Source organism: Eptesicus fuscus, chromosome 2, assembly GCF_027574615.1.
Source record: "Eptesicus fuscus isolate TK198812 chromosome 2, DD_ASM_mEF_20220401, whole genome shotgun sequence".
Lineage (NCBI taxonomy): Eukaryota > Metazoa > Chordata > Mammalia > Chiroptera > Vespertilionidae > Eptesicus > Eptesicus fuscus.
This window is the reverse complement of record NC_072474.1, coordinates 23,979,330-24,005,419: the sequence shown is the minus strand read 5'-3', so window position 1 is coordinate 24,005,419 and position 26,090 is coordinate 23,979,330. Positions and strand designations below refer to the sequence as shown.

Here is a 26,090-nt window from a genome sequence, read left to right as displayed (position 1 = left end):
CAAATCACCAGGCAGCAGAGTGGAAGGGTAAAGAGCATGGGCTGGAGCCAGCCGGCCTGGGTGCAGCGCTGTGAAGCTGTGTTACTGATTGAGGTTACAGGCTGGGACCTTGGTTCTTCTCATCGATGCAGAAAACATTTTTTTTTTAAATGTATTTTTTATTGATTTCAGAGAGGAAGGGAGAGGGAGAGAGAGATAGAAACATCAATAATGTGAAAGAATCATTGATCTGCTGCCTCCTGCATACCCCGCACTGGGGATCAAGCCCGCAATCCAGGCATGTGCCCTTGATGGGAATCAAACCTGGGACCCTTCAGTCTGCAGGCTGACGCTCTATCCACTGAGCAAACTGGCTAGGGCCAGAAAACATTTTTAAGATCAACAAAAATGAAAGTAAAGCAAAGTGGGATTTATTGGAGATGTACTCCAAGCCAGGAGCAAGCCAGTTGAGAGAGACAATGGCCCCGAAATCCTGGGTTCTATGGTTTAAATGAGGGATTTTCTGTGTGGAGACTTTCATTTGCATTCAAGGATGATTGACAGAAAAGGGTTACTAAGTTTATTTCTTCTGGGCATGCCCTTATCCATAATGCATACAAAAAACCCCACGGGGTGGGAGGTCAAAACCGCAATGAAAATTTTATTGTAATTAGTCCAGGGCCGTAGTAAGGTTGCACTGAGGTCATGTCCTTTTCCTCTGAGCTTGCGCCAAGAACCGGCTGGTTCTGAACCTGCCTGCGGGCGGTCTGCTGGCTTTTCAGGACCCCAGGGCCCCGCCCTCAAGTCTAACTTCCTACCTAACAGTTGGGGAACCTTGGTGAGATCCCCTGAGACTTCTATGCCTCAGTGAGTTGATTTGTTAAAGGGGAGAGTTAGAGCAGGTTCCCAGCTTTACCTCATTCTCTAGGATTTCACTTTCTCCAACTCTTTTCAGATGATACTTTTCATCAACTAGAACACATTTCTCCCATAAGGAATTCATTCTGAATTGAATTTGAAGCTGTGTATTGCATTCTTTTTTTGGTGGAAATTATGACACACATTTATTTAGCACAACCTTGTGAAATACACAAACAAAATGTAACTGGGTAAGAAATATTTATCTATTCCTAGTCCATTTTTGAGAACGATATCATGGACTGTTCTACTGTAATGAAGTATTTCTTGCAATCCTTGCAGCAACTCCCCATTTTCTTTCAGTTATTATTAAGGAGATTGGTGACAGAAAAGCAACCTGACCTCGCTGTGTGCATTCATAAACTCGGAGATGAGAATATGCCTCAGACTGCCCAATAATTCTGTTTGGGATTGGTGTTTTGGGTCTCTTTAATATTGGGACAAAGTATCAGGGTGATTAATATTTACAACCATGTATAAAAATAAGAAGGAGAATAAAGCACAAAAAGAGACAAAACTAAACTCATGCAGATGATTAAGGAAGAGAAAAGATGATTTAAGACAATCCTGGTGTTATTTGTGCACACTTGCATGGAGAGAAAAACCTATCAGAGTTTAAATGATTTCAATTGGCTGTTTGTTGGTTTTTTAACTTTAAGGAATTTGTTTTGGGGTTGTGTTATCTTGACTCTTTCAAGTTTTACTTGTTTTCTGGCTTTTGGGAAGCCAAAGGACCGGACACAGATTACTTTTTAACTTTCTTCCCCGGTTACACAGGGGAAAGCGATGATGTTGGCAGGACAGCAGCTCTGCCCAGCTCTAGACTCATTCCCGGTGCCTGGCCCCGCTGTCCGGCTCCAGCTGCAGGAAATGCTTCCCTAATCAATGGGGGAAATTGTTGTGTCCCTCAGGAGAGCAAACAAGCTCTAAGAGATGCAGAGGCTGAGTTCAGCTCAGATTCTTATTGAAATCTTACCCAACCCTCCAGAATTTTAGTCAGCATATTTTTAACATTTCCGGCTTTTCTCCAAATCAACAATATCATGCACTAGTTGGGGGTGGGGGGTGGGGGTGGGGAAGAGGGAGAGTCTGATGAAGAATTAAAAAACAAACAAGCAGATTTTTTTTTTTCTTGGAGGGAAGATATTCATGATATTTGATATTTACTGGGATAGATCAGGGAAGAATCTAGAAAATAATGGTGTAAATGGAGATTTTGATCTACTCCATTTTGGGAAACATGCCACTAAAATGAAAAACAAAAAACAAAAAATGAGGGATTTTCTGGGTGGAGACTTCCATTTGCATGAAAGTCTCTCCCCCCCCCCCCCAAATTGTTATACTTTTAAGATAAGATTTCTTTTATGTGAGGATTTTGGGAATAAATATCATTTTTAAAAATGTGTAAACTCACCTGGCCAGTGTTGCTCAATGATTGAACATTGACCCATGAACCAGGAGGTCACAGTTCTATTTCTGGTCAGGGCACATGCCCAGGTTGCAGGCTAGATCCCCAGTAGAGGGCCTGCAGGAGGCAGCTGATTGATGATTTTCTCTCATCATTGATGTTTCTCTCTCTTTCTCTCTCCCTCTCCCTTCCTTTCTCTGAAATCAATAAAAAATATTTTTAAAAAGTGTAAGTCCATTTTATGATCCTGAGATCAAATGACCTGTCATTTATTGAACAGCTACTGTGTGCCAGAAACGTGACTTTATTTCTACAGCTCACACCCACCTCCTCAATGAATATTATTGTCCTCAACTCTGCAGATGAGATAACAGACTAGGGACAGAAATGAGATACTTGCCTAATGTCTCGTGTTGAGAAAGTGGGTGAATTGGAATTCAGTGCTGTCTTTCCATTTCACTCTGCCTGGGTCTCACTAACAAACAGTAATCAAGGATCTGGTGGTCCCCAAAGCACTCAGTAGAATCCTTAATTATATGTCAACATTCCTTTAAATTTGTTCTGAACTGACAATCTGAATGCACAGTACCTGCAGGGCTAACTGCTTCTGCCCAAGCAGCCCATTCTTACATCACTCACCGTCATGTCATCATCCTCACTTCTGTTTCTAACCTCAAAAAGGTTGGCACACTGCATTTAATCCTCAATTCCTGAATCAGAATGACAACTACATTTGTGCATGAGTAGGATTTACAGAACTGAAAGGAGATATAGGAAGTGAAATTTGGCTTGTTGCTCTGATTGTTTTTGCCAGTTTCCGTTGTTGCTGGCTGAAAAACAAATTGGACTTCAATATAGAAAAAAATTGCCAATGTAATATTGGACATTAATGCTTCCTCTGTTATAACTAAGTTCAAAAGTAGGTATAGAACTATTTCAGATAATACATTCAGGAAAATTAATAATCCAAATGTTTAGCATGTGGAATTGGTGCTTTCTATAGTAATGTCATAGAAAATAATGTCATAGTAAAAAACCTTGGTCTCATAAAATTACAGAAGCACATCAGAGAAAAAAAGTGTGGCTGATGCTCATAGGCTTTAAGTGATATATTTGACACAAAGTTTGAGTTTTGTTTTTAAATCACACTTTTTGCCAAACTGACTTTCACATGGAATAATAATAACAACAACAATAATAATAATAATGGCAGTAGCTTACATTTATTGGGCACATACTATGTGTCAGGTCTTATTTTAATACTTAATTTAATTCTTCAAACCAAGCCTAGAAGTGTTACAGGATGGGAGAGGGCCTCTTCTCCCCCAGTTGCTCATGGGAATGGGGTTTTTGGGGTGCCACTGGAATAAGCATTTCCGGAGGCCCCCATAGGAGGATGATATATAGTAGAAAGCTTTCTTTCCATGGAATTACACCCCTGGGTTTCCAAAGTCCCATTTCCTTTTGCCCAGTCATTGAAGAGTGTAGCTGGGCTTCGCTAAAATCAGAGCCCGTGTCCAGAGTTTCCTTTCCGGGTCTGCACAGTCCAATCCAGCATCAGGCTAGCGTACTTTGCGTTTCCCCACTGCAGCCCATCAGTCCATTGCATATAGGGTCCACAGGAAAACATGGATATGGAGGAAACACAAGTGAATGCAAGGAAGCCAAGAGTGAGCCAAGAGCATAAGAGCAACAAGAGGGAGAATTCCTTTGTTTAGAAGATTATGTGTTCCCAAATTTTTCCATGCTTGCAGTGGCCACTGCCCATTCTGGCCAACCATCTCTGTTCCAGGTGTGATTGACAGGCAAGTACCTTTTCTGTGTCACACCAAGTTTTCTAGGCATGTGTCTATTTTTCCTTTTTTTTTGGACCCCCTCCCCATTGTTTTGTAAGGAATAAAAGGGTTGTTCCCTGGGGAGTGCAAAGCTGCAGCTTCCTGGTGAAGCTGCCCAAATGACATGCCTATAATGAATGTCTGGCCTTCCTATTCTGCTCCTTTCCTATCCTATATAATAAAAGCCTAATATGCTAAGTGTCTGGTGGTCTGGTCATCTGTTCAACCAATCAAAGCATAATATGCTAATGATATGCTAAGGCATCTCAACCACTCGCTATGAAGTGCACTGACCACCAGGAGGCAGATGCTCTGACCAATAGGTTAGCTTGCTGCTGGGGTCCGGCCGGTTAGGACTGAGTGAGACGGGCCGGACATGCCCTGGAGCCCTCCCTCAGTCCCTCCCTGGCTGGCCAACCTCCCACGTCCCTCCCCGGCCCCGATTGTACATGGGTGGGTTCCCTCAGCCTGGCCTGTGCCCTCTCACAATCCGGGACCCTTCAGAGGATGTCAGAGAGCCGGTTTTGGCCTGATCCCACAGGCCAGGCCGAGGGACCTCACTGGTGCATGAATTCGTGCACTGGGCCTCTAGTTATTAATAACTAGCTAATTACAGTGGTATCCGAGATAGCTACAGCAGATGAGGAATGTCAAAGGATAAATATATCCCTTAAAGAGTGCTTACTTCTGAATTTAATTTCACTGCCTTTTCTGAATGTGAGTTTTGTTTCTGTTTTTGCTTTTGTTGTATAGGATTAACCAATTCCTTGACTTCAGGACTCTGGATTGGACTTAACAGTCTGGGTTTGAACAGTGGATGGCAATGGAGTGGTGGCAGTCCATTCCGCTATTTGAACTGGTTACCAGGTAAGGTAAAACTTGTCTGTGGTTGAATTCATCTAAACTTAATTTTTCTTGATACTATGGGGACCTTCATCATCTCATGTGTAGGTCTAAAAGAGAATAAATAATTGGGAGACTATCAAATTCCATTCATGTCTCACCTTGATTTGAAATCTGCCAACTAGATTTGAATAAACTAAAACTGTAGGATTATACCAGCTTTCTGGGATGAGGACTTGTCAGGCAGGATTATCACACAAATCAATACAAGTCTCTGTTACAGTATGAGTTCTAAGACTCTTCTTGATTTGCTAGGTATAAAACATTTGGGGATGACCAAGCCTTTCACAGCTTTTTAATTTTCTGGAGGACAGAAAATGCTCTGAACTAATTATTTCTACATTGTCATAACATACAGGTAACAGAACAAAAAAGGAGACTAAATAATAAATATGTTCCACATATACAGAAATTATTCAGAGAAAACAAGAAGACCAATGATGACAAAAAATGTTCTTCTTATTCACCAATACCAGCCAGTGTTAGGAGTTGCATGAGGCAATGAATTGAGCATGGTTCTGATCCCCCAACCCCATATCAATCTTGGTTCATTAAGAAAGAGTGCAAAGAACAATTAGTGATGTCTGCCATGCATGTGGGAAAGGCATAACCTATAGGTCACACCCTCATTTACAGGTTCTGCTATGGAAAAAAAACCTGATGTGCTGTTTTTTTGGACGTTTATTTTTTAAAGCCATTAAATGGTTCTTGCATTTGGTTTAGATCAATGGTCGGCAAACTCATGAGTCAACAGAGCCAAATATCAATAGTACAATGATTGAAATTTCTTTTGAGAGCCAAAATTTTTAAACTTCTTCTAATGCCACTTCTTCAAAATAGACTCGCCCAGGCCGTGGTATTTTGTGGAAGAGCCACACTCAAGGGGCCAAAGAGCCACATGTGGTTCGCGAGCCGCAGTTTGCCGACCACGGGTTTAGATAACTGAGCTCTCCATTTTTGTATTATTGAGGTATGCTATTTAAAAGAAAAAAACTTCAGAAAAATAATATTCAAAATAGATGCTGAAGCATGGGAGAGAATTTTTAGAGAATCTACTTTGGTTTAAATTGCTTAGGTTTTACTATGAGCTATAACCTTCAATGCATGATGGTTACAAGGCTGTCACTAGAATCCTCCAGATAGCATCAGCTCTATCTTCTTCTAGAACATGGAAATAAACATTGTTGCAAAGGAATATGAGGTGTCCTTTTTTATGGGTGAGGATTTGGTTTGTCTGCCTACTCACTCAGCCAAATTAAACGGGAGAATACCAATTGGGGTCAACCAGATCAATAGACAAAAATAATCATTTATGAGGGGATGAGTTTATTCTTCTTTGTTGCTTAATTATTGTACAACATTAGGCAGGATGGGTCACTTTATTATTCTTTTTGGGAGTGATGATTATAGTATTTAGCCACCCACATTCTAAGAGTTCAGTGAGAAAATTTGGAGGTTAACTTTAGTGAAGGTGAGCAATGAAATTAGGATGTTAACAAGAAAATAAAAGAAGTGACTTTCCTTATTAAATCAAGTTCCTGAGAAGTAAGTCCAAATTAAATCACCTTATGAAATAGTATGAGTGTTTCAACTAAAATTAGAAACCTTGTGGGATATTAGCAATTTTTCTTATTTAAATTGTTCAATCAAACATTCGATTGAGTAGTTATGACCAAGTAACACATTTATTTAAATACATTTATTTGGTGATGTAGAAGTATAAATTCAAATATATAACTATGGTAACCATTTAAGGACAAATAATTGATATATTAAAGTTGGTCATTATGTTGTATGGATAAATAAATGTATAACATGATTTATTAGTTAACATATTAACCAATAGCTATAAAATTTAATATTGTTTCTTGAAAGTTTCTTTCTAGTACTGACACTGACACCTTATCTGTTAGTTCAGTTATATTGTGAGTTTTGTCACAATATCAATACATTTTAAAAACATCCTTATTCTTATCACTAACAATATGCTATTCAAGCAACTTTCAAAAAATTTTGACAAAGCCTTTATGGAGCAGGTAACATAATTCCCATCTTACAGAAAGGGAGAGTGAGGTCCAGATGCAGGGTATATACATGTCAAAAGTCAGAAAGCAGTCATTAACAAAATGTGGCTCATTCACCCTGTCTTCAGGTGTGCAATGGAACTAGCTTATACCTCTTGTGTTAGCAAAGTTAACTTTATCTGGTTCTTTAATCAGATTCTGATTAAAAATGGGATACAGGGTCAGATATTAAAAATATTCTTTTCAGGCTGAGTTGAAAATCTTGAGTCATAGTTCTGGGTGCACTTTTTAGCACACATTACTGCTTCCAGCAACCCTTCCCTTGTCTGTCTCCTCCCCATCGTCTTTCTTTTCTGTCTCCACTTTCTAATTGGAGAAAGTCTTCCCATGTCCAGAAATGCTCTAGTCTGGTCTTCACAGTGAGCTTGACTTTGTTTTCTTGGTGGATATTGACAGTGCTTAATAGAGCTGTTTTCTGGTTGGGTCCATCTCTATTATACATCCATACCCCAGGATGAAGATTGTTCATGTTTTAAGGCCCAACTTTATTATTTGATATTATGAAAAGAAGTTATTTTAAAGAAGTAAATTTGCATAATTAAAATTTTAGTCATTGAAATGATCCAACAAGAAAACAGACACCCAATGTGGTTTTTACTCTGCAGTCAATAAACATTTATTTGTGAATGTGTAGCAAAAGATGGGATGGGGATCCATTAATCCCCGAGAATGGAGATGTGGGCTGAGGGGGCTATCTACTTGCAATACCTGTAATACTCCCATTTTATTTCTTTTCCCCAAAGGAAGTCCATCAACAGAACCTGGACAAAGCTGTGTGTCACTAAATCCTGGGAAGAATGCTAAATGGGAAAATCTGAACTGTGCTCAGAAACTAGGCTACATTTGTAAAAAGGGCAACACAACTTTGAATCCTTTTGTTATTCCCTTAGGTAAGTGATCTATTTGATCTGAAGCACATATTATTATTGTAATTTAACGATAAAGTTACAGGTGAGTTATACTGTATGAAAGGACAGGTTTGGTGGATAATTTATGGAGGCAACTTAATGATATCCCTACAACATTTCTTTTTGTTGATTCCTACTCCTGACCTCTGCCGTTTCCTGAGTGTGCTGTGGGGTTCAGGCATGTGCAAAGCCTTTGACAGAACAAAAGTTAGAATTTTACCTTCACAGCAGCCCTGTAAATTAGGTATTCTTATTCACACATTATAGGTGAGGAGAAAGATATTCAAAGGCGGTATTAAGCATGCACATGCGACAAAATCAGAATCCAAGCTAGGAAATATATGTCTGAAAGAGATTTTTTAAAAAATATTTTTATTGATTTCAGAGAGGGAGGGAAAGGGAGAGAGAGATAGAAACATCAGTGATGAGAGAGAATCATTGATTGGCTTTCTCTTGCACACCCCCTACTGGGGATCGAATCTGCAACCCAGGCATGTGCCCTTGACTGGAATTGAACCCAGGACCCTTTAGTCTTTGGGCTGATGCTCTATTCACTGAGCCAAACCAGGTAGGGTTGAAAAATATATGTATTTTTTAATGTCCTCACTATTTAGGGTCTATCTGGGCTCTACTGCTATTCAAATTAACATCGTACACTGAAGTCTTCACAAAAATGGAATAAAACATCCCAAAAGTAATAATTGAATTTTATATATAGGCTATGATACAGGGAAAAATTGAATTATGCTCTCTATCATAATTTTATGGAAGAATTTAACTATTAAGGCAAGATTGCATTCTTTCTACAAGTTGGCCAAAAGCAAACAAAGTACATATTTTTCACTAACAGCTATTTTTGTAGGAACACAGTACTTTAAAGAAATTTATATATGTACATATGTATATATGTATGTATGTATGTATTGTGCTTGGGAAATCTGTCATTATTAACTTTTTTCTCCTTGAATTTTAAAAGCAATTTTATTTATTTTAAAATATGATTGACATAGCTAGAAAATAAAAAAGTACAAATGATAAATAATAATACTTTCTCGCAACCTCTTACTTCTAACTCCCACATCCCATCCCTGAGTAACTGTTTCTGGATGTATATCTTTATCTAATTATTCTATGAACATATAAACAAATATGTTTATTATTATTTTTATCTGTTCCATACAAATGGAAGCATGCTATCCATATATTCTTTACTTTTTTCACTTAATGACAATTTTGGACATCATTTTATGTAGTGCATAAAAATTATGTGTGAATTTTTATAGCCATCACAGAGAGAGAATATATATATATGACAAGTGCCCTATTAATGGATCTTAGTTTACTTCCAATTTTTATTGTTACAAACAGTCCTACAGTGAATAACTTTATACACATGTAATTTCATACATGTGATAATTCCTAGAAGGGAAGCTGCTGATCAAAGAGTAGCTGTGTTTGCAATTTTAGTAGATGGAGATATGGCCAAGGGCTATGGTGAGATATGGTGAACATACCAGTAGATGAGGGTCCCGGTTATTGGGCCTGATCATACTTTACAAGATCACCATTATGACTCTGGCCTGCCTCAGGGAGACCTCCTTCATTCTTGTATTTTATCTCCTTTGTTGTTCCCATGGGAGAAATAGTATCATTCTTCCTCCTTGGAAGAGCTTGTACAATTCTCCTTCAGAAGACTTGGAAGTGCCCCTTTGAGGAAGAGGAGAATGGTTGTTTCATAGTTTTTCTGGTACAGGAGGCAGAATTCTGTAACTTGACCTTGTTGCTTATTCCCTCAGTTTTAGGCTCCTCATCTATGAAGTGGGAATATTGATACCCATTCCTCCTATGAACATTGGTTCATATTGTCAAACACATAGTAAATTATTCCGATTTCTCTACCTTTCCTCAAATTACATCACTTGCTAACACTTCCCGTCCCATATAATATATAGAGACATATATTAAATGTCTCTATATATATTTAATATATAGAGACATATATTAAATGTCTCTATATACTTCCTGGGTTAATCATGCTATCTTATCTATAAAGTCAAGTAAACCAGATTTTGAAAAGCATATCAGAGATCAAACTATACAGCACCTGACTGGTGACCTATTGGGCAAGGATTCCACCTCAGACCCTGTTGGTCCTTGCAACATCACCCTATCTGTCCATAATTCCTGGGCCCCTACAGCTGTGCTGTCTAGTTTAATAGCCTCTTAACCACATGTGGCCATTGAGCACATGAAAGTGGCTAGTTCCGATGGACATGTGCTAGAATGTAAAATGCATACTGGGCTTCCAAGACTTTTTAGGCAAAAATAAAAGGGGGCGGGGGAAATAGCTCATTGTTAATTTTTTAAAATTGATTGCATGTTAAAATGGATATTTTGGATAAATTGGGTTAAATGAAATATATTATTAAAATTTAACTTACCTGTTTCTTTTTATGTTTATTTCACTTGCAATACCTGTAATACTAGGACATTTGTAATTTAATATGTTTATTTCACTTGCAATACTAGGACCTATTAAATAAATAAACATATTAAACTAATTTAATATGTTTATTTCACTTGCAATACTAGTACCTGTAATGCTAGGACATTTGTAATTTAATATGTTTATTTCACTTGCGATACCTGTAAACCTAGGACATTTGTCATTGTGCATGTGGCTCATATTCTTATTGGGCAGGTCTGCTCAGAAGAACAAGCCATCTTTTGTGGCTGCCCCGCGGAACTCTCTTTCACTGCCATGTTTTAAAAGATTTTTAAAAGTTCATCTGTTCAGGGTTAGAAGTCCTGAGTGTTTGCTGACATTATTTTCAGTTTCATAGGCAGCAAAATTAAAATATCCCACCAGAGGGCTCCAGAGATATACTAACATATTTTCTTTTTGGTAGCTACTGGAAGTGTGCAAGTGTATACTGCATTGAGAGAATTTTTGAAAGTATGCATTTTTCTATTACACTAATGGAGTGTTTGGTCACTATAACTCCCTATTGACTTGAATGACTACTGTGCACAGAATCCCGGGCTTACACAAAGATGTTGCAGATAGTCCCAGCCTTTAAGAGAAAATAGGACTGATACATTAAATGCATAGCAGAGGTGCCCTATATAGAACAGTTACTCAGGCAGCACATTGAGAACAGTTAATATCAAACTTAAATATATAAATTGATGTTCCCTTGGTAACATAACCCCTCTTTAAGCAAAGTGTGATGTTAAATTGCTGTTTGAAATAATGTCTGTAAAATGGTCATTGTAAACTGCTGTATATCAGATACAACTTCAGTTCCTTTTCTTGACCAACATTCACTACACTTACCATGTGCCAGGCCCTGTGCACATACGTAGATGAATTTGGTGAGTCTCTGTCTTCCAAGGTATTACCTCCCCCAGCTCATTACCATTATGATATGTTATAATATATTTTTGTAATGTATAATCAAAATTATGAAACTGGACCATAACCTATTAGCAGCAATAATTAGGATATTGGCCACTATTTTTGGTTTGATTAAATAGTAAATGTGTGGCATTTGTAATTTATAGTCACATTATCTCAAATGTTTTCTAACTCAGAAACAGTGAGAACGGGTAGCTTAATGTTAGCATTAATATTAATATTATTAGAAATGCTTTACATATATGGACACTTTGGCTCATGTGATGTGACTTGCCCATGATCACACACTTGTGGCAAACTCAGGTTTTGCCTGAAAGACTTCTGAACCAAATCCCTGTGATTTCCACAATATCACATGTCATCTTTTTGAAGCAAGTCAATGGTACTGGGCTGGTTCAGAGGCTCGGGTGGCCAGCTCAAACTGCTGAAGTTTCAGAAGCTCCTTGCTGGCCCCCTGCCCTCCTGCCCCCATTCTATTCCCTGTTTAAACACCCCTTTCTCATGCCTACCTAATAGTGCTTCTCCAAGGAATGCCTGGCTCCCTGATGTTCATATAATAGAGATAAATTGAAATCTTTTAAGCAATGCATTGTATGTCAAACCATCTGTGCTTCCAGCATTTACATAACATGCTTAGTTCAGATTTGTTGATGAAGAAACACAGGTAAAATGAGACAGTCTATTGTATCTTCATGTGGCCTGTACTAAGTACAGGTTTTTTTTTTTTGTGTGTGTGTGTGTTTTTTAAATATTGATTTTAGATAGGAAGGGAGGGGGAGAGAGAGAGAGAGAGAGAGAGAGAGAGAGAGAGAGAGAGAGAGAGAGAGAGAGAGAAACATCGACTTGAAAGGGAAACATTGATTGATTGCTACTCACACTCGCCCCTATAGGGAATCAAACCCGAAACCTGGATATGTGCCCTGACTGGGAACCGAATCCTGCACCTTTTGGTGTACGAGAGGATTCTCCAACCAACTGAGCCACACCGGCCAGGGCAGTACAATTAAAAAAAGAAAAAGAAAAAGAGATTTCCCATTTAGCTTTATTTTAAATGAAAGATGCATTCACATATTTTTAGTCTTAAAGCAAACACAATGTAGTTTTTTGTGAATGGCAAGAAGTAAAAAATAATCTCACTTTTATTTGTCCATACCTATGAACTGTTTCCTATATAGAATGGTAGAAATGTTATTACAATAAAATAAACTCCACCACCTTCCCTTTTAAGTGGTTTCCAAATCCTTTTTTTCTTCTAGAAAGTGATGTGCCTACTAACTGCCCCCCTCAGTGGTGGCCATACACCGGTAACTGTTACAAGATTCACAGAGAGGAGAAGAAAATCCAAAGAGATGCCTTGATTGCATGCAGGAAGGAAGGTGGTGATCTAGCAAGTATCCACACCATCGAGGAATTCGACTTCATTATCTCCCAGCTGGGTTACGGTAAGAACTCACATCAATAATTCGCTTGACTTGAGTCTTTCCCACTCGCTGCTCATGTCTGGAAAATTTAATCATGAATGTGAAATATATTAAGTTCAAACTAATACTTCAATGATCAATGTAATAAACTTAATAATGTATATGAATCAGGCCTAAAATGTAAAAATTGTATATGTTTTTAAAGAATTTTTATCACTAAGAGCTCATTGGATTTATTTTTCTTTTACTATGTAATCCCTTTATGGATACTTTAAAAAATATTATTTTTCTATATATAATCTGGATTCAGAGCAGTCTACCTTACATTTCTCAACAGTATTTCATTTTTTTGTAGTTATTTGTGTGTGTGTGTTTATATGTGTGTATGTGTGTATATATGTGTGTGTGTATGTGTGTGTATGTATGTATGTGTGTATGTATGTGTGTATGTGTATATGTGTGTGTGTGTGTGTGTATGTGTGTATGTGTATTCATACATTTAAGGCCTATATTTTATCTCACAAGCCAGGTCTCTAAATGAAGCATCTCATACTTTGGACTTGTTTATGCTGCTGGAATGTTGAGCAGTGCAAGAAATAGGATATTTTATTGGATGCTGGCCTCAATCTTTTAAAGAAATTTATGTCTCCATTTTAGATACATCACTTAAGAAATGTATAGAAAACATCATAACTAAAATATTGTCAAGTTTTCAAAAATTGAAAAAAGTTTGTTAAAAAAAAAGTGGGGAGAATGAGTTGGGGATTCAGTCTTACCCTGAAGAGGAGGGTGAGGAGGAACCTAATCATAATGAGCTTCCTCGGTACTTGCTGATTAAATGATGATCGCTTTCTGCTTCCACTGATGAGACTTTTGAATGACGGCAGCTGCTCCTTTCCAGCGAACAAACGAGAGGAGATGGATGGTGGCGGTGGTGGGGACTGCTTCCTGACAATGGATAGGCGTGGCGGGAGGGAAGAGGAAAAGCCATTGACAAATAGAAAAATGGTTTCAGAGAAAGATGTAAAAGACCCCAAACCCTAGTACTCCTGGCACCTGTGCCAGACGCAATCCTTCCTCCTCTTCCCTCTGAGCTGACTGGGCCCGCTGACAGACTGCTGCAGCCTATAAGCGACTTCCTGATTGTTCTCTATCTACCTCTTCTCTCTTTACCGGGACGATAATGTAGTCAAAACTGATGTATCGGAATAATATCATGACATATAAGTTATGATACTTATAATAAATAATAAAGTTTACAAATGAATCAGTGGAAAACAGATTAGTTAAGATGCTGTAGGGGTAACGTGCAAACTTTGCTTTACTTTATGTAATATGATATAATAATGAGAGAACCTTATATGTTTATTGCTATAGTTTTGGGGAAGTTGGATGACAAAGTTTGCTTTTATTCAGCTTGAAAATTCATAAATTTTTACTTAGGAAACCTCTTTTTATTATCCATAATGATTTCTTTAAAACAATGAAAATAATATTGATAAAAATAAAGAATAGTTACAAAATTGAATTGTTTCTAAATCAAAAGCCTACCCTGGCCAGTGGTTAGAGCATTGGCCCATGCACTGGAGGGTGAGAGTTCAATTCCTAGTCAAGGGCAAGTACCTAGGTTTCTGGTTTGATCTCTTGCCCCAGTCAGGGCAAGTGAGGGAGGCAACCAATCAATGTGCCTCTCTCACATAGCTCTCTCTCTCTCTCTCTCTCTCTCTCTCTTTCTCTCTCCCTACCCTCATTTGTCACTTCCTTCCACTCTCTAAAAATCAATGGAAAAAAATATCCTTGGGTGAGGATTAACAACAACAAAAGAATAAAAACCAAAGTCTAGGAAACCTTTTTTAGCTAGTTGAAATATCTTTTATGTGACTCATGGAAAGACAGTGGGTAAATTGGGACCTGCACATATAAATTATAACTATATCAACTAAGACAGCCTCCCTACTGATTTATAAGAATCAGCTTAACACCTTTACACTTACATCTTATATATTTTTGTAGGATCAAAATTGTGCTTTGGAATTACCAAAGCTGGAGGGGGCGGGGGGGAACAGTTCAGTGAGAAAAATATTTATAGAAAACTCTCAATACTTTATTATAATTGTGGTACTTGGGAGTTAGGTTTTCATTAGTATTTAACCTAAATCCTTGAGGTGTGGGTACATGAGGCCATTTTGAAGCCTATATTGGGCTTCAAAATGGGCTGCTCAAAAAGATTATGATCTGCCAAATTAGGTGAAAGGAAAAGGGATCGTGATGGCAATGCCAGTCACTCTTTATGGTGCTGGAAACATCTGCGGGTGTTGGCGCTAGGCCAGTCAGGGACTTCTCCAAAGCAAAGTTGGGTGACAACTTTAGGAGGAAGAGACAAACTGTTTAGGGAAATTCCAGTGTGGCATTTTTCTCATTTTCTACTACAAAATCATCTTTAAAATCCTTTGGCAGGTAATTTTATTTTACAGCTTAAAGAACATAAATCAGGCACTCAGGATGGAATTCACAGCAGTGCAATTGATATTGAATTGTGTATTCTTTCATTTGATTAAATTTGGAATGGTACCTGTTTTTAGCTACGAAATCCCAGGCCTTCAATGTTGTCCCATTTTAGTCATGATATTTAAAACTATAACTACTGATAAAATCAATAATGAAAATCATAGAATTTTAAAACAAAATAATCACATTTTATATCTAGTCCTGGTTGTTTTTATTTTAACCTTTATTTGCTATTTGGGTTCTTCTTGTGTGTAATGGTGAAAATAATTCCAGACTCATTCGTATTTATAGACTAATAAATAAGTGCCGAATGTTGGACACAGCCCACCTCCTCAGTCCATGCGTTTTTTCACTGAATAGATCATTTTCACTTGACAACAATACAGTCAATAAAATAAAATGTTCTTGTTAATAGCACAGTCAATAAAGTAAATGTGGTTTTTAATATTTATTATTTTGAAACACACATCAGATTTAATAGTAGTCAAGTAGATTTAAATATAAATAAATGCCATATTTCCAACACGACAAGTACAGTTGTTATAATTTTTTTTATAACAACAAAAAAAATAGCTTCACGAGATAGAGGGTAATGATAGATGCACCTCAATTTCATTTTTGCAATTCTTAGGAGATACAATTTGCAGTAGCACAACAAAAGAATACAGTCACATTCACTTTGTAAAGAGTACATTACAAAAATAGGCAGAGGCAAAGAAGCATCGAACAGACTGTCCAACTACAGTGAGAAAGTAGGGGAGGGTTGTGGGGGTAAGAGATCAACTTAAGGACTTGTATGCATGCATATAAGCACAACCAACAGACACAAGACACTGGTGGAGGGGGGTGAGGGCAAGTGCGGGTGTGGGGAGTGGTAGGGGAGGCGGCGGGGGGGAGGTCAATGGGGGGGGGGAAAGGAGACATATGTACTACTATTTGTAATACCTTAAACAATAAAATTAAATTAAAAAAAAAGATTCAAGGGAAACAAAACAAATAAGAGTACATTACACAATTAAAATTGACACCGTCAGGTGTCACTCACATCTCAGTCTACAGCATGCAGATCAGATTAACACTCAAGAGGACGGTCCTTTATGTTAGTTACAGAATCAACAGACTAGAAGTATTGTTGGTAGCAGAGGGCCTTTCCTTCCGGATAACCTCCTGACCTTCGGAATGCAAACTTTGTGTAAATTACCTCTGTGTTTTTCTTCTGGTTTAGAGCCAAGTGATGAGTTGTGGATTGGCTTAAATGACCTCAAGATTCAAATGTATTTTGAATGGAGTGATGGGACCCCAGTGACATTTACCAAATGGCTCCGTGGAGAACCAAGCCATGAAAACAACAGGCAGGAAGACTGTGTTGTGATGAAAGGCAAGGTGAGGCAACCTTAATAACTGATAGCTACCAAAAGCCACAGGAAACTTTCCCCACTTATTACCTATGGCTGTTTAGATTGTTTCTGGCCTAGGTTGATTGACATAGATCAAGGTTGAACTGAAATTCAATTTCAATTTCTTAAATCTTTCTCAATTGTTTAGCAGTCAAATTTTCAAAAGGCCCAAACAGAAACTTTCGAGTCAAGGTTGAAATCAACCAATAATTAATATTCCTATATTGTTCCTGTACTGGGCTCTAAATGGTCAATTGATTAATCAATTCAGAGCTTTGATTCTCCTTTCAACTGATTGCTCTGAGTAGCTATAGACCTAGTTAGACCAGTGGTCGGCAAACTCATTAGTCAACAGAGCCAAATATCAACAGTACAACGACTGAAATTTCTTTTGAGAGCCAAATTTTTTAAACTTAAACTATATAGGTAGGTACATTGTTATTAACTTAATTAGGGTACTCCTAAGCTGGCCTTTGCTAAAAACTCAAGGGGCCAAAGAGCCGCATGTGGCTCGTGAGCCGCAGTTTGCCGACCAGGGAGTTAGACCCATTCTGGGCTCCACAGCCTTGAATCTGTGCTTGGATAGTTACATTAGTTTGTTTTTCTTTTTTGCCTATATGGAGGTGCCAAATATGAAAAGATCCCTCTAACCTGTGGGTTAGATATCTAATATATAAACACATATTGAGGGCTGCAATCTCCCTTTACATCTTTGTAGCCAGAGTAAAATTTGCTGTTCCTTGTAAAACGTCAGTTTACCTTTCCTTCGCATAGGTGCCATTTTCTTTCAATAACCTCAAATCTTTGTTTTTCCTTTTCGGAGGCACAATTATGAGAAAATAGCGTCACCGTCAAACAACTGATAATCATTAAGTTTTCCTCTTTGCTTCCCGCAGGATGGGTACTGGGCAGATCGGGCCTGCGAGCGGTCTCTGGGCTACATCTGTAAGATGAAGTCACAAGCCCAAGGGCCAGGAATAGTGGAAGTGGAACCAGGCTGCCGGAAAGTGAGTACCGACGTTCCCGATAACTTGAGCTCAGCGAATATATGCCATACTTGGCTTTATTTTTGCCTGAGATAGCCAAGTGTTTCAACTGTTTAAAAATGTAATGGTTCATTGTTAGTGTTTTGTATCATTGTTCTCTCTAAAGCCTTCTTGACAGTTAATATGGGGTGTGTGTGATCAGTAGCAACTTTCTGAATGCCACGGGAATTGGAGGAAAGAGAACGGGGAATAAAATGACACACTGAATGGAGCCTGGAGAGGGTAACAAGATTAAGGCAGGTCATGGGACAAGTTATTATCAGGGTATTGGCAGTCTAGGACCTATGGGTTGTCAAGGACATTGCCAGTAGAAAACCTTAAGTTGCAGTTAGCAAACAATCCTTAGTCACTTTTCCATTTATAATATTTCTGATGAGCTACTTCTACTGGGGATTCCTCCCCATAGAGGCAGGAGATCCAAACTCTAACTGCTAGTGGCCGGCAGTAACTGCTTTAAACTATTGAATAAAGCTATGCACTCCTACTGTGTGTCAACCTGACCTGTATAACAGTTAGCAATATCTCCCTGTGGTCTTATTTTTCTTTGAGGTTAAAGTAAAAGATCTATGTAAAAGTGAAAAGAAACTACAAAATCCAGGGTGTATGGTTATCATTTTTCTGGTTACTGAGCGGCCCAGCTTCTGCTTTTTTCCTTTCTCACTCTCTTGGATAAAAATAAAGCAGAAATGAATTTTCTTTCCAAGAGTATCATGTTGTGATCAAATCATCTTATACCAAACACCAACAGGCTGAGAATTCATGAATCATAATTTAGTACTGTCCAAATAAACCATGAAGCAACATGGAGCAGAAAATCAGTCTTTTAGAAGTATAAAGGATCTTAGTGGTGACAAAATTCCCCTTTTAATTTTTTGCATTCTGGAACTTTCAGTTCAGAGAAGTGATAACTTTCTTAGAGTTACACCAAGGCAAGACTAACTTCCAGTCTCCTGTCACCAGCCCACTGTACTTTCACTACTGGTTTCATTCCCAGTACACTTATATAGTCTTTGCCTAATCATATGCATATGTATATTATAATTTTATATAAATAAATAATCCTTAAATTTTATTACTTCTATGCAAAGTTATAAATACAGTCTATTAATTCTTAAATTTAAAAAAAAATTTTATTTGATTTTAGAGAGAGAGGAAGCAGAGAGAGAAACATTGATTTGCTATTCCACTTATTTATGCATTCATTAGTTGTTTCCTGTATGTGTCCTGACTGGAGATTGAATCCACAACTTTGTGGTATCTGATGCTCTAACCAACAGAGCTACCCAGCTAGGGAAATTAATTCTTATAGCCATCCTATCTAATAAAATAGTAATATGCAAATTGCCCATCACTCCAACACACAAGATGGCTGCCCCCATGCGTTCAAAGATGGCTACTCCCATGTGGACACAAGATGGCCATCACAAGATGGCCAGTAGGGGAGAGCAATTGGGAGGGACCAGGCCTGCAAGGGAGGGCAGTTGGGGGTGATCAAGCCTGCAGGGGAGGGCAGTTAGGGGTGACCAGGCTGGCAGAGGAGGGAAGTTGGGGACGACCAGGCCTGCAGGGAAGAGTAGTTGTGGGGGACCCAGGCCTGCAGCGGAGGGGAGTTGGGGGTGACCAGGCTGGCAGGGGAGGGTAGTTACGGGTGACCAGGCCTGCAGGGGAGGGCAGTTATGGGCAATCAGGCTGGCAGGGGAGCAGTTAGGCATCAATCAGGCTGGCAGGGGAGTGGTTAGGGGGTGATCAGGCTGGCAGGCAGAAGTGGTTAGGGGCAATCAGAAAGGCAGGCTGGTGTGCAGTTGGAAGCCAGCAGTCCTGGATTGTGAGAGGGATGTCCAACTGCTGGTTTAGGCCCGATCCTACTGGGATCATGCCTAAATGGGAAGTCGGACATCCCTTGAGGGGTCCCAGATTGGAGAGGGTGCAGGCTGGGCTGAGGGACACACACACCCATGCACGAATTTCGTGCACCGGGCCTCTAGTCTCTCTATATAAAAGCCTAATATGCTAATTGTCCCTCCGACTGTTCAACCATTTGGCCAGTTGCTGTAATGCACACTGACCATCAGAGGACAGACGCTCTGACTGGTAGGTTAGTTTGCTGCAGGGGTCTGGCCAATCGGGACTGAGTGAGACAGGCCAGACATGCCCTGGAGCCCTCCCACAGTCCCTCCACGGCCCCAATCGTGCACCAGTGGGGTCCCTCGGCCTGGCCTGCACCCTCTTGTAATCTGGGACCCCTCAGGGGATGTCAGAGAGCTGGTTTCGGCCTGATCCCCACAGGCCAGGCAGAGGGACCCCACTGGTGCATGAATTCATGCATCAGGCCTCTAGTAATCTGATATAATCCAATTTAATCATTAGGATGAGAATAGAAAAATATTTTAGTAAGAAGCAACTGTTTGTTGAGTGCAATTATTATGCTCTCATTGACTATAAAGGACACATGTTATGTTCCTAATTAGATAAAAGAGGAAACTGAAGCTCAGAGATATTAAATAATTTGGCCAGTTTGAAAACACCTGCTCTAGGCAGTGACTTCCTCCAAGGTCTAGGAAGACTAGAAAAAAAAGTCCACTAGATAAAAAGGAATATAAGACAGTTTTTTTGTGTCTGGGTGGGTCTGGGCACTGCGTGGTGGTGTAGGGGTCTTTTTAAGAATTCAAAATCATGGGCCTGCTGTCATACTGATCTGGGATTCAGTTTTCAATTCATTGCTTACCTGTGTGGGAAACATTGAGCTAAGAAATTAACATAGCCCTAACCAGTTTGGCTCAGTGCACGGGAGTGTCAGCCTGCAGACTCCAGGGTCCCAGGTTCGATTCCGGTCAAGGGCATGTGCCGTGGTTGGGGGCACATCCCCAGTGGGGGGGTGTGCAGAAGGCAGCTGATTGATGTTTCTTTCTCATCGATGTTTCTCTCTCCCTCTCCCTTCCTCTCTGTAAAAAATCAATGGCCCTGTGTTACTAATATTCTAGGGTGTCTGCCAGATGCAAATGTGAATTCTCTTATACAGAAGTCTCTTTTTCCAGGCTGTCCAGGAATCCCACAGATGAGTTTGAAATTCAAAAATATAAAGTACTAGAGGCCTGATGCACGAAATTTGTGCAAGGGGCTCGGCCCTCGCAGCTCTGGCTGCCTTGGCCAGCACTCGCAGCTTCATCCGGAAGGTTGTCCGGATGGTTGTTCTGCTGTTCAGTCCAATTAGCATATTAGGTCTTTATTATATAGGATACCATCAGGAGCTTTAGGTGATGGAATTAATGGATACAATATTAAAATGAATGTATTTTAAAATGCTTAGAGAAGTAAAAGGTGTAATTGAAACTATGGAACAGCCACCATGTTTTAACCCAGGAATGATTTAGAAGTTGTGTGTGTGTGCGTATGGGTGTGTATGTTGATAGTGATGGGGGTTTTGGTAGCAGTTTGTTTTCTAGTTTCTAAATAATTGGGAGGTACTATTGGTTTTAATTCCCCTGCATTGTGAGCATATAAAGGTGTTGTTTCTGTTATTTGTTGAAATTTTTTAATGATCTTATTCATAGTTGGTTTTTGTAAATATTCCATGTATGCTTGAACAGAATGATATATGTTGATTAGATAAAATTTAGCACTTATATTATCCAGATATTTTATATTCCTAATATTTTGTCTGGTTGGCAAAATATTCTCCTTGTAGTTCTGTCAATTTTTGCTTTATATACTTTGATCTGTGTTATATCTTTCTGATGAATCAGTTCTTTATGTAATTGCTTTATTCATAATAATGCTTTTTTAAATCATAAAGTTAATTTTAAATGATACTAATGTTACAGAAAATATCTTTTGCTTGATATTTCCCTAGAATCTCTCTTTCCAACTAATTGTTTTTAATCATTCTATTTTAGGGACTGTTCTTATAAACATATAACTATATTTTTATTTTTAATCTAATTTGAGGTACTCTGCTTTAACATGTTAAGCGCCATGTCAGTCACCAGTGACTGAAATGAAAAAGAAGACAAAACAGGCTTGGCGTTTAATGTGTTAACCGGCAAACTTAGAGTTTAAATTTGTTTTACATTCTGTTATATTCTTACTAGAGGCCCTATGCACAAAATTCATGCAAGGGGCTCAGCCCTCACAGCCCCTCACAGCCTCGGCTTTGTCTGGAAGGTTGTCTGGACAGTCATTCAGCTGTTTGGTCTAATTAGCATATTAGCTGTTTATTATATAGAACTAGAGGCCCGGTGCACAAAAAAAAAAAAAATTCATGCACAGTGGGGGGTCCCTCAACCCAGCCTTCACTCCCTCCGATCTGGGACCCCTCAGGGGATGCTGGTTTAGGCCTGAGCAGGGATTAGGCCTAAACTGGAAATTGGACATCCCTCTTGCAATCTGGGACTGCTGGCTCCTAACTGCTCGCCTGCCTGTCTGATCACCTCTAACCACTCTACCTGCCTGCCTGATGCCCCTAACTACTCCCCTGCCGGCCTGATTGCCCTTAACCACCTCTGCCTCAGCCTCCGCCACTGTGGCTTTGTCTGGAAGGACATCCGGAGGGATGTCTGGAAGATGTCCTGTCTAATTAGCATATTACCCTTTTATTAGTATAGATTAGTTTCTACTGTCTTATTTTGCACTTTATTTTGTTGACAATTCAGTTTTATTTTCTTTCATCTCCTTCCCTGCACCCCATTGGTTCTATTGAATATCTTTATTCCATTTTTCTCTCCTACACATTTGGGAATTATACATGCTACTTCTGTTTTTTAAATGCTTAACCTTATGCTTTTAACATGCATTTCTGACTTGAAGTTAAAGTTATTAAGTATCTCTCTCTTCTTTCTGAACAAAATAAAGCTTATTATTCTACTTAAGCATTAAATTTTTTTTTAATTTTGAAAAGTGTTAGACTCACAAGAAATTTAAAAAAAGAACACATAGAATTCCCCTCTACTATCCATTCTATTGCTTCCAATAATCACATCTTATCAAACTAGTGTACATTATCACAACCAGGTAATTGACATGAATACAATACTATTAACTAAACTACAGATCTTATATTCCATTATTTAACTTTCCACAGCCAATTAGCTATCTTTGCTATTTGTACATTAGACCTGCATTTATGAAGACATTTATTGATATCTTTGTTCAGTGTAGACTTCTAGCCAACTCATTCCTCCTGATTTAAAATTCCTTCTTGCCAAAGTAAACCTTTCAGGAGTTTTTTCACTGGTGATCTGGGAGAGGAAAATTCTCTATCTTGTTTGAAAATGTCTTGAATTTATCCTCTCCCTGCACAATAATTTAGACAGGTCATTTTAGAGTTCTAGATTGACAGCTGTTTTCTGGTATTACTTTATATATTGTTTTATTTTTTCCTGGCCTTTATTTTTGCCATTGGAATTCCTGTTATTAGACTAATCTTTCCTTTTCAAAAAGTGGGTCATCTGTATTTTCTTTCTAGTTGATTTTAAGATTTCATTGTTTTTGTCGTTCTTCAGGCTTAGTACAATGTGTTGAGATTTGGATTGATTTTATTGGGTCTGTTTGCCTCTTCATTTGGAGGACTTGTACCTATCTTTCAATTCTTAAAAATTATCAGTCATTAATTTTATTCAGTGCTTCTGACATTTATTTTAGATTGATGTTCTTGTTCTATTTTCATCAATATAATTTCTAACCTCTTTTTATTCCTCTGCTACATTTATCCAATTTGCTAATCTTTCTGAAACCCTATTTTCAATGTTTAATCTGGTCAGTAAGATTTTTTTTTTTTGAGGAGTATTTTATTTGAATTTTGTTTATGTAGAGAATGGCCATGGTCAACTATAATTCCCTAGTTGCCTTGTACAACATAAGGCAGATATTTGAATATGTCCCACTTGAAATGCACTATGATTTTCTTAATCTCTCTTTTTCTTTTTTTTTAAAATATATTTTATTGATTTTTCACAGAGAGGAAGGGAGAGGGATAGAGAGCCAGAAACATCGATGAGAGAGAGACTTCGACCAGCTGCCTCCTGCACACCCCCCACCGGGGGATGTGCCCGCAACCAATGTACATGCCCTTTGACCGGAATCGAACCTGGGACCTTCCAGTCCGCAGACCGACGCTCTATCCACTGAGCCAAACCAGTCTCGGTAATCTCTCTTTTTCTTAATAATCAATTTGAAAACCATCTGAAAAGAAAGGCTATTTTTATTCAATTTTAATTTCTGAAATTTGGTTTGTTTTCAATTTTGAAGTTTCACTTTTTATCTTTATATTTTTCTTTTCTTGCTATCCTATTTTTTTGTGTGTTTTCAAATCCTCTTGTTCGTTGTTCATGGCATTTTGATCTTCCATTATTGATTTTATTTCTTCTTTTGTCACTTACATAATCTCAAACATACTTATTTTATATTTTTCCAGGTGTTTTATTATATTGAATTATTAATTCTCCCTCGAAAGGAGACATTTTCTCACATGATTTGCAATTTTTGATTTTGAATTAGTCCACTCTAACCTTCAAATCGCATAGTCTCACATGACCTGCCATGTAGAAATATTTCTGTTGTGTAGTTTTGCATTTACTTCTCTGAGTACCTAAGAGATTATCTTTTTGTAGACCAAGTTTTACTGTTTTGTTTTGTTTTGTTTTGTTTTGGCTGTGAGTTCTCATACAGTGTGAATAGTGTAAAGTTGGGACCAGCACCCATCTGTGGCACAGACTTTATATTCATTTCAAACAGAAGAATTTTTTCTCCTGCCCCTAGAACCCCAGGCATCTGACAAGAATTTCTGTTATTTCCTTGTCTTGTGGGCAGAGAATTTTGCTCTCCTTTTCCAGAGGGGTTACCTTTAATGGATATCATCTGTATGCAAGGATTTCAGTTCCATCTCCCAGGTCAGGTGGGCTGATGGGCAATGTCCTAATCTGTGTGGACATTAAAACCACAGACCCTGGGCTCTAGTACTTCACCTAGGTTTGATGTGCTCTGGACAGTCCTCAGGCACAGCTGGTGCACTTTTCCTTCCAACTTTTAGGTTTCTACTGCTTTTTGGTGCCTGTGACCAGATGATATAGCTTTATACTCACCACCTACTGTTGACCTCGAAAGGCAACAAGGCTTGTTATTTTGCAAATTATTCCCTGTGGTTATCTATTCTGAAACTAAAATTTTAACCATTCTGTTCAGTTGCTTTGGTAAACATTTCATGAATCATTTTGTTGGAGGGTGCCTCAGAAGGAGAGAGAATGACTGTTCCTCCCACTTTGTATCATAATTTGTCATATGAGGAATAACACACTACTGATTTCTTTACTCATATAAGTGCTTCTCACTGCATTTCAATTTATTCAAGTTTATATTCTTTTAGTTCTATTGTTTATCTCATGACAGAGGGATTATTAAAATAATATTATCCAATAAATATGTGATAATCTGTTTGATATCATTAATAGGGCTGGAAAAGACATGGCTTCTACTGCTATATGATTGGACACACACTTTCAACATTTTCAGAAGCAAACCAAACCTGTGTGAAAGAGAATGCTTACCTAACAACTGTTGAAGACAGGTATTGAATAATTTTAATCTTATTTTAAAATGTCAAATAACGAAAAGTTTTCAGAAATCCCAGGTCTCAATGTGCTCTAAATTTCTAAGTAAATTACATGGAATCATGACATATGGTTTGTAAAAGCAGAAGATTGAAAATCATATTCTTATTTGAATTCTTTTAAAAAATGTATTTTTAATTATTTCAGAAAGGAAGGGAGAGGGAGAGAGAGAGAGATAGAAACATCAATGATGAGAGAGAATCATTGATTGGCTGTCTCCTGTATGCCCCACACTGGGGATCAAGCCTGCAACCCGGGCATGTGCCCTTACCGGGAATCGAACCATGATCTCCTGGTTCATAGGTTGATGCTCAATCACTGAGCCATGCCACTTGGGCCTTATTTGAATTCTTCATTGCAAACATTATATTTTGCTACTTTTAGTACTATAAGGCAATATTCTGAACTGTTTATTAATACTCTAATAAATGTAATTTAGATATAACTTTTTCTGATATATCAGGAAAAATAAGTACAAAACTTAAGCTCATAAATCCCACTTTCTATCTTTACTATATTTCCCACCAAAAAAAGAGGGCAGAGAGGTTTACTGAATATTTTATTCACTTTTCCCAGTCTTCCATTTTCTTCTTTTCTTTGCTAGGTTTACTAGACTTATAGGCCAAGGAAATTGTATGGATATATAGGATTTTATATAACTTTT

General features: G+C 38.3%; 1 protein-coding gene across 4 annotated transcripts in view; it reads left to right on the top strand.

The window, feature by feature from the left end:
• Window positions 1–26,090, top strand: part of MRC1 (mannose receptor C-type 1) — a 120,287-nt gene that overhangs the window by 25,537 nt on the left and 68,660 nt on the right. For all 4 annotated transcript variants that reach the window (XM_054725901.1, XM_054725899.1, XM_054725900.1 and 1 more), the window contains exons 5-10: window positions 4,894–5,007; window positions 7,871–8,017; window positions 12,710–12,895; window positions 16,608–16,765; window positions 17,676–17,786; window positions 25,268–25,383. In XM_054725901.1, coding sequence (XP_054581876.1) covers window positions 4,894–5,007; window positions 7,871–8,017; window positions 12,710–12,895; window positions 16,608–16,765; window positions 17,676–17,786; window positions 25,268–25,383 — 832 coding nt within the window. The remainder of the gene's footprint in view (window positions 1–4,893; window positions 5,008–7,870; window positions 8,018–12,709; window positions 12,896–16,607; window positions 16,766–17,675; window positions 17,787–25,267; window positions 25,384–26,090) is intronic.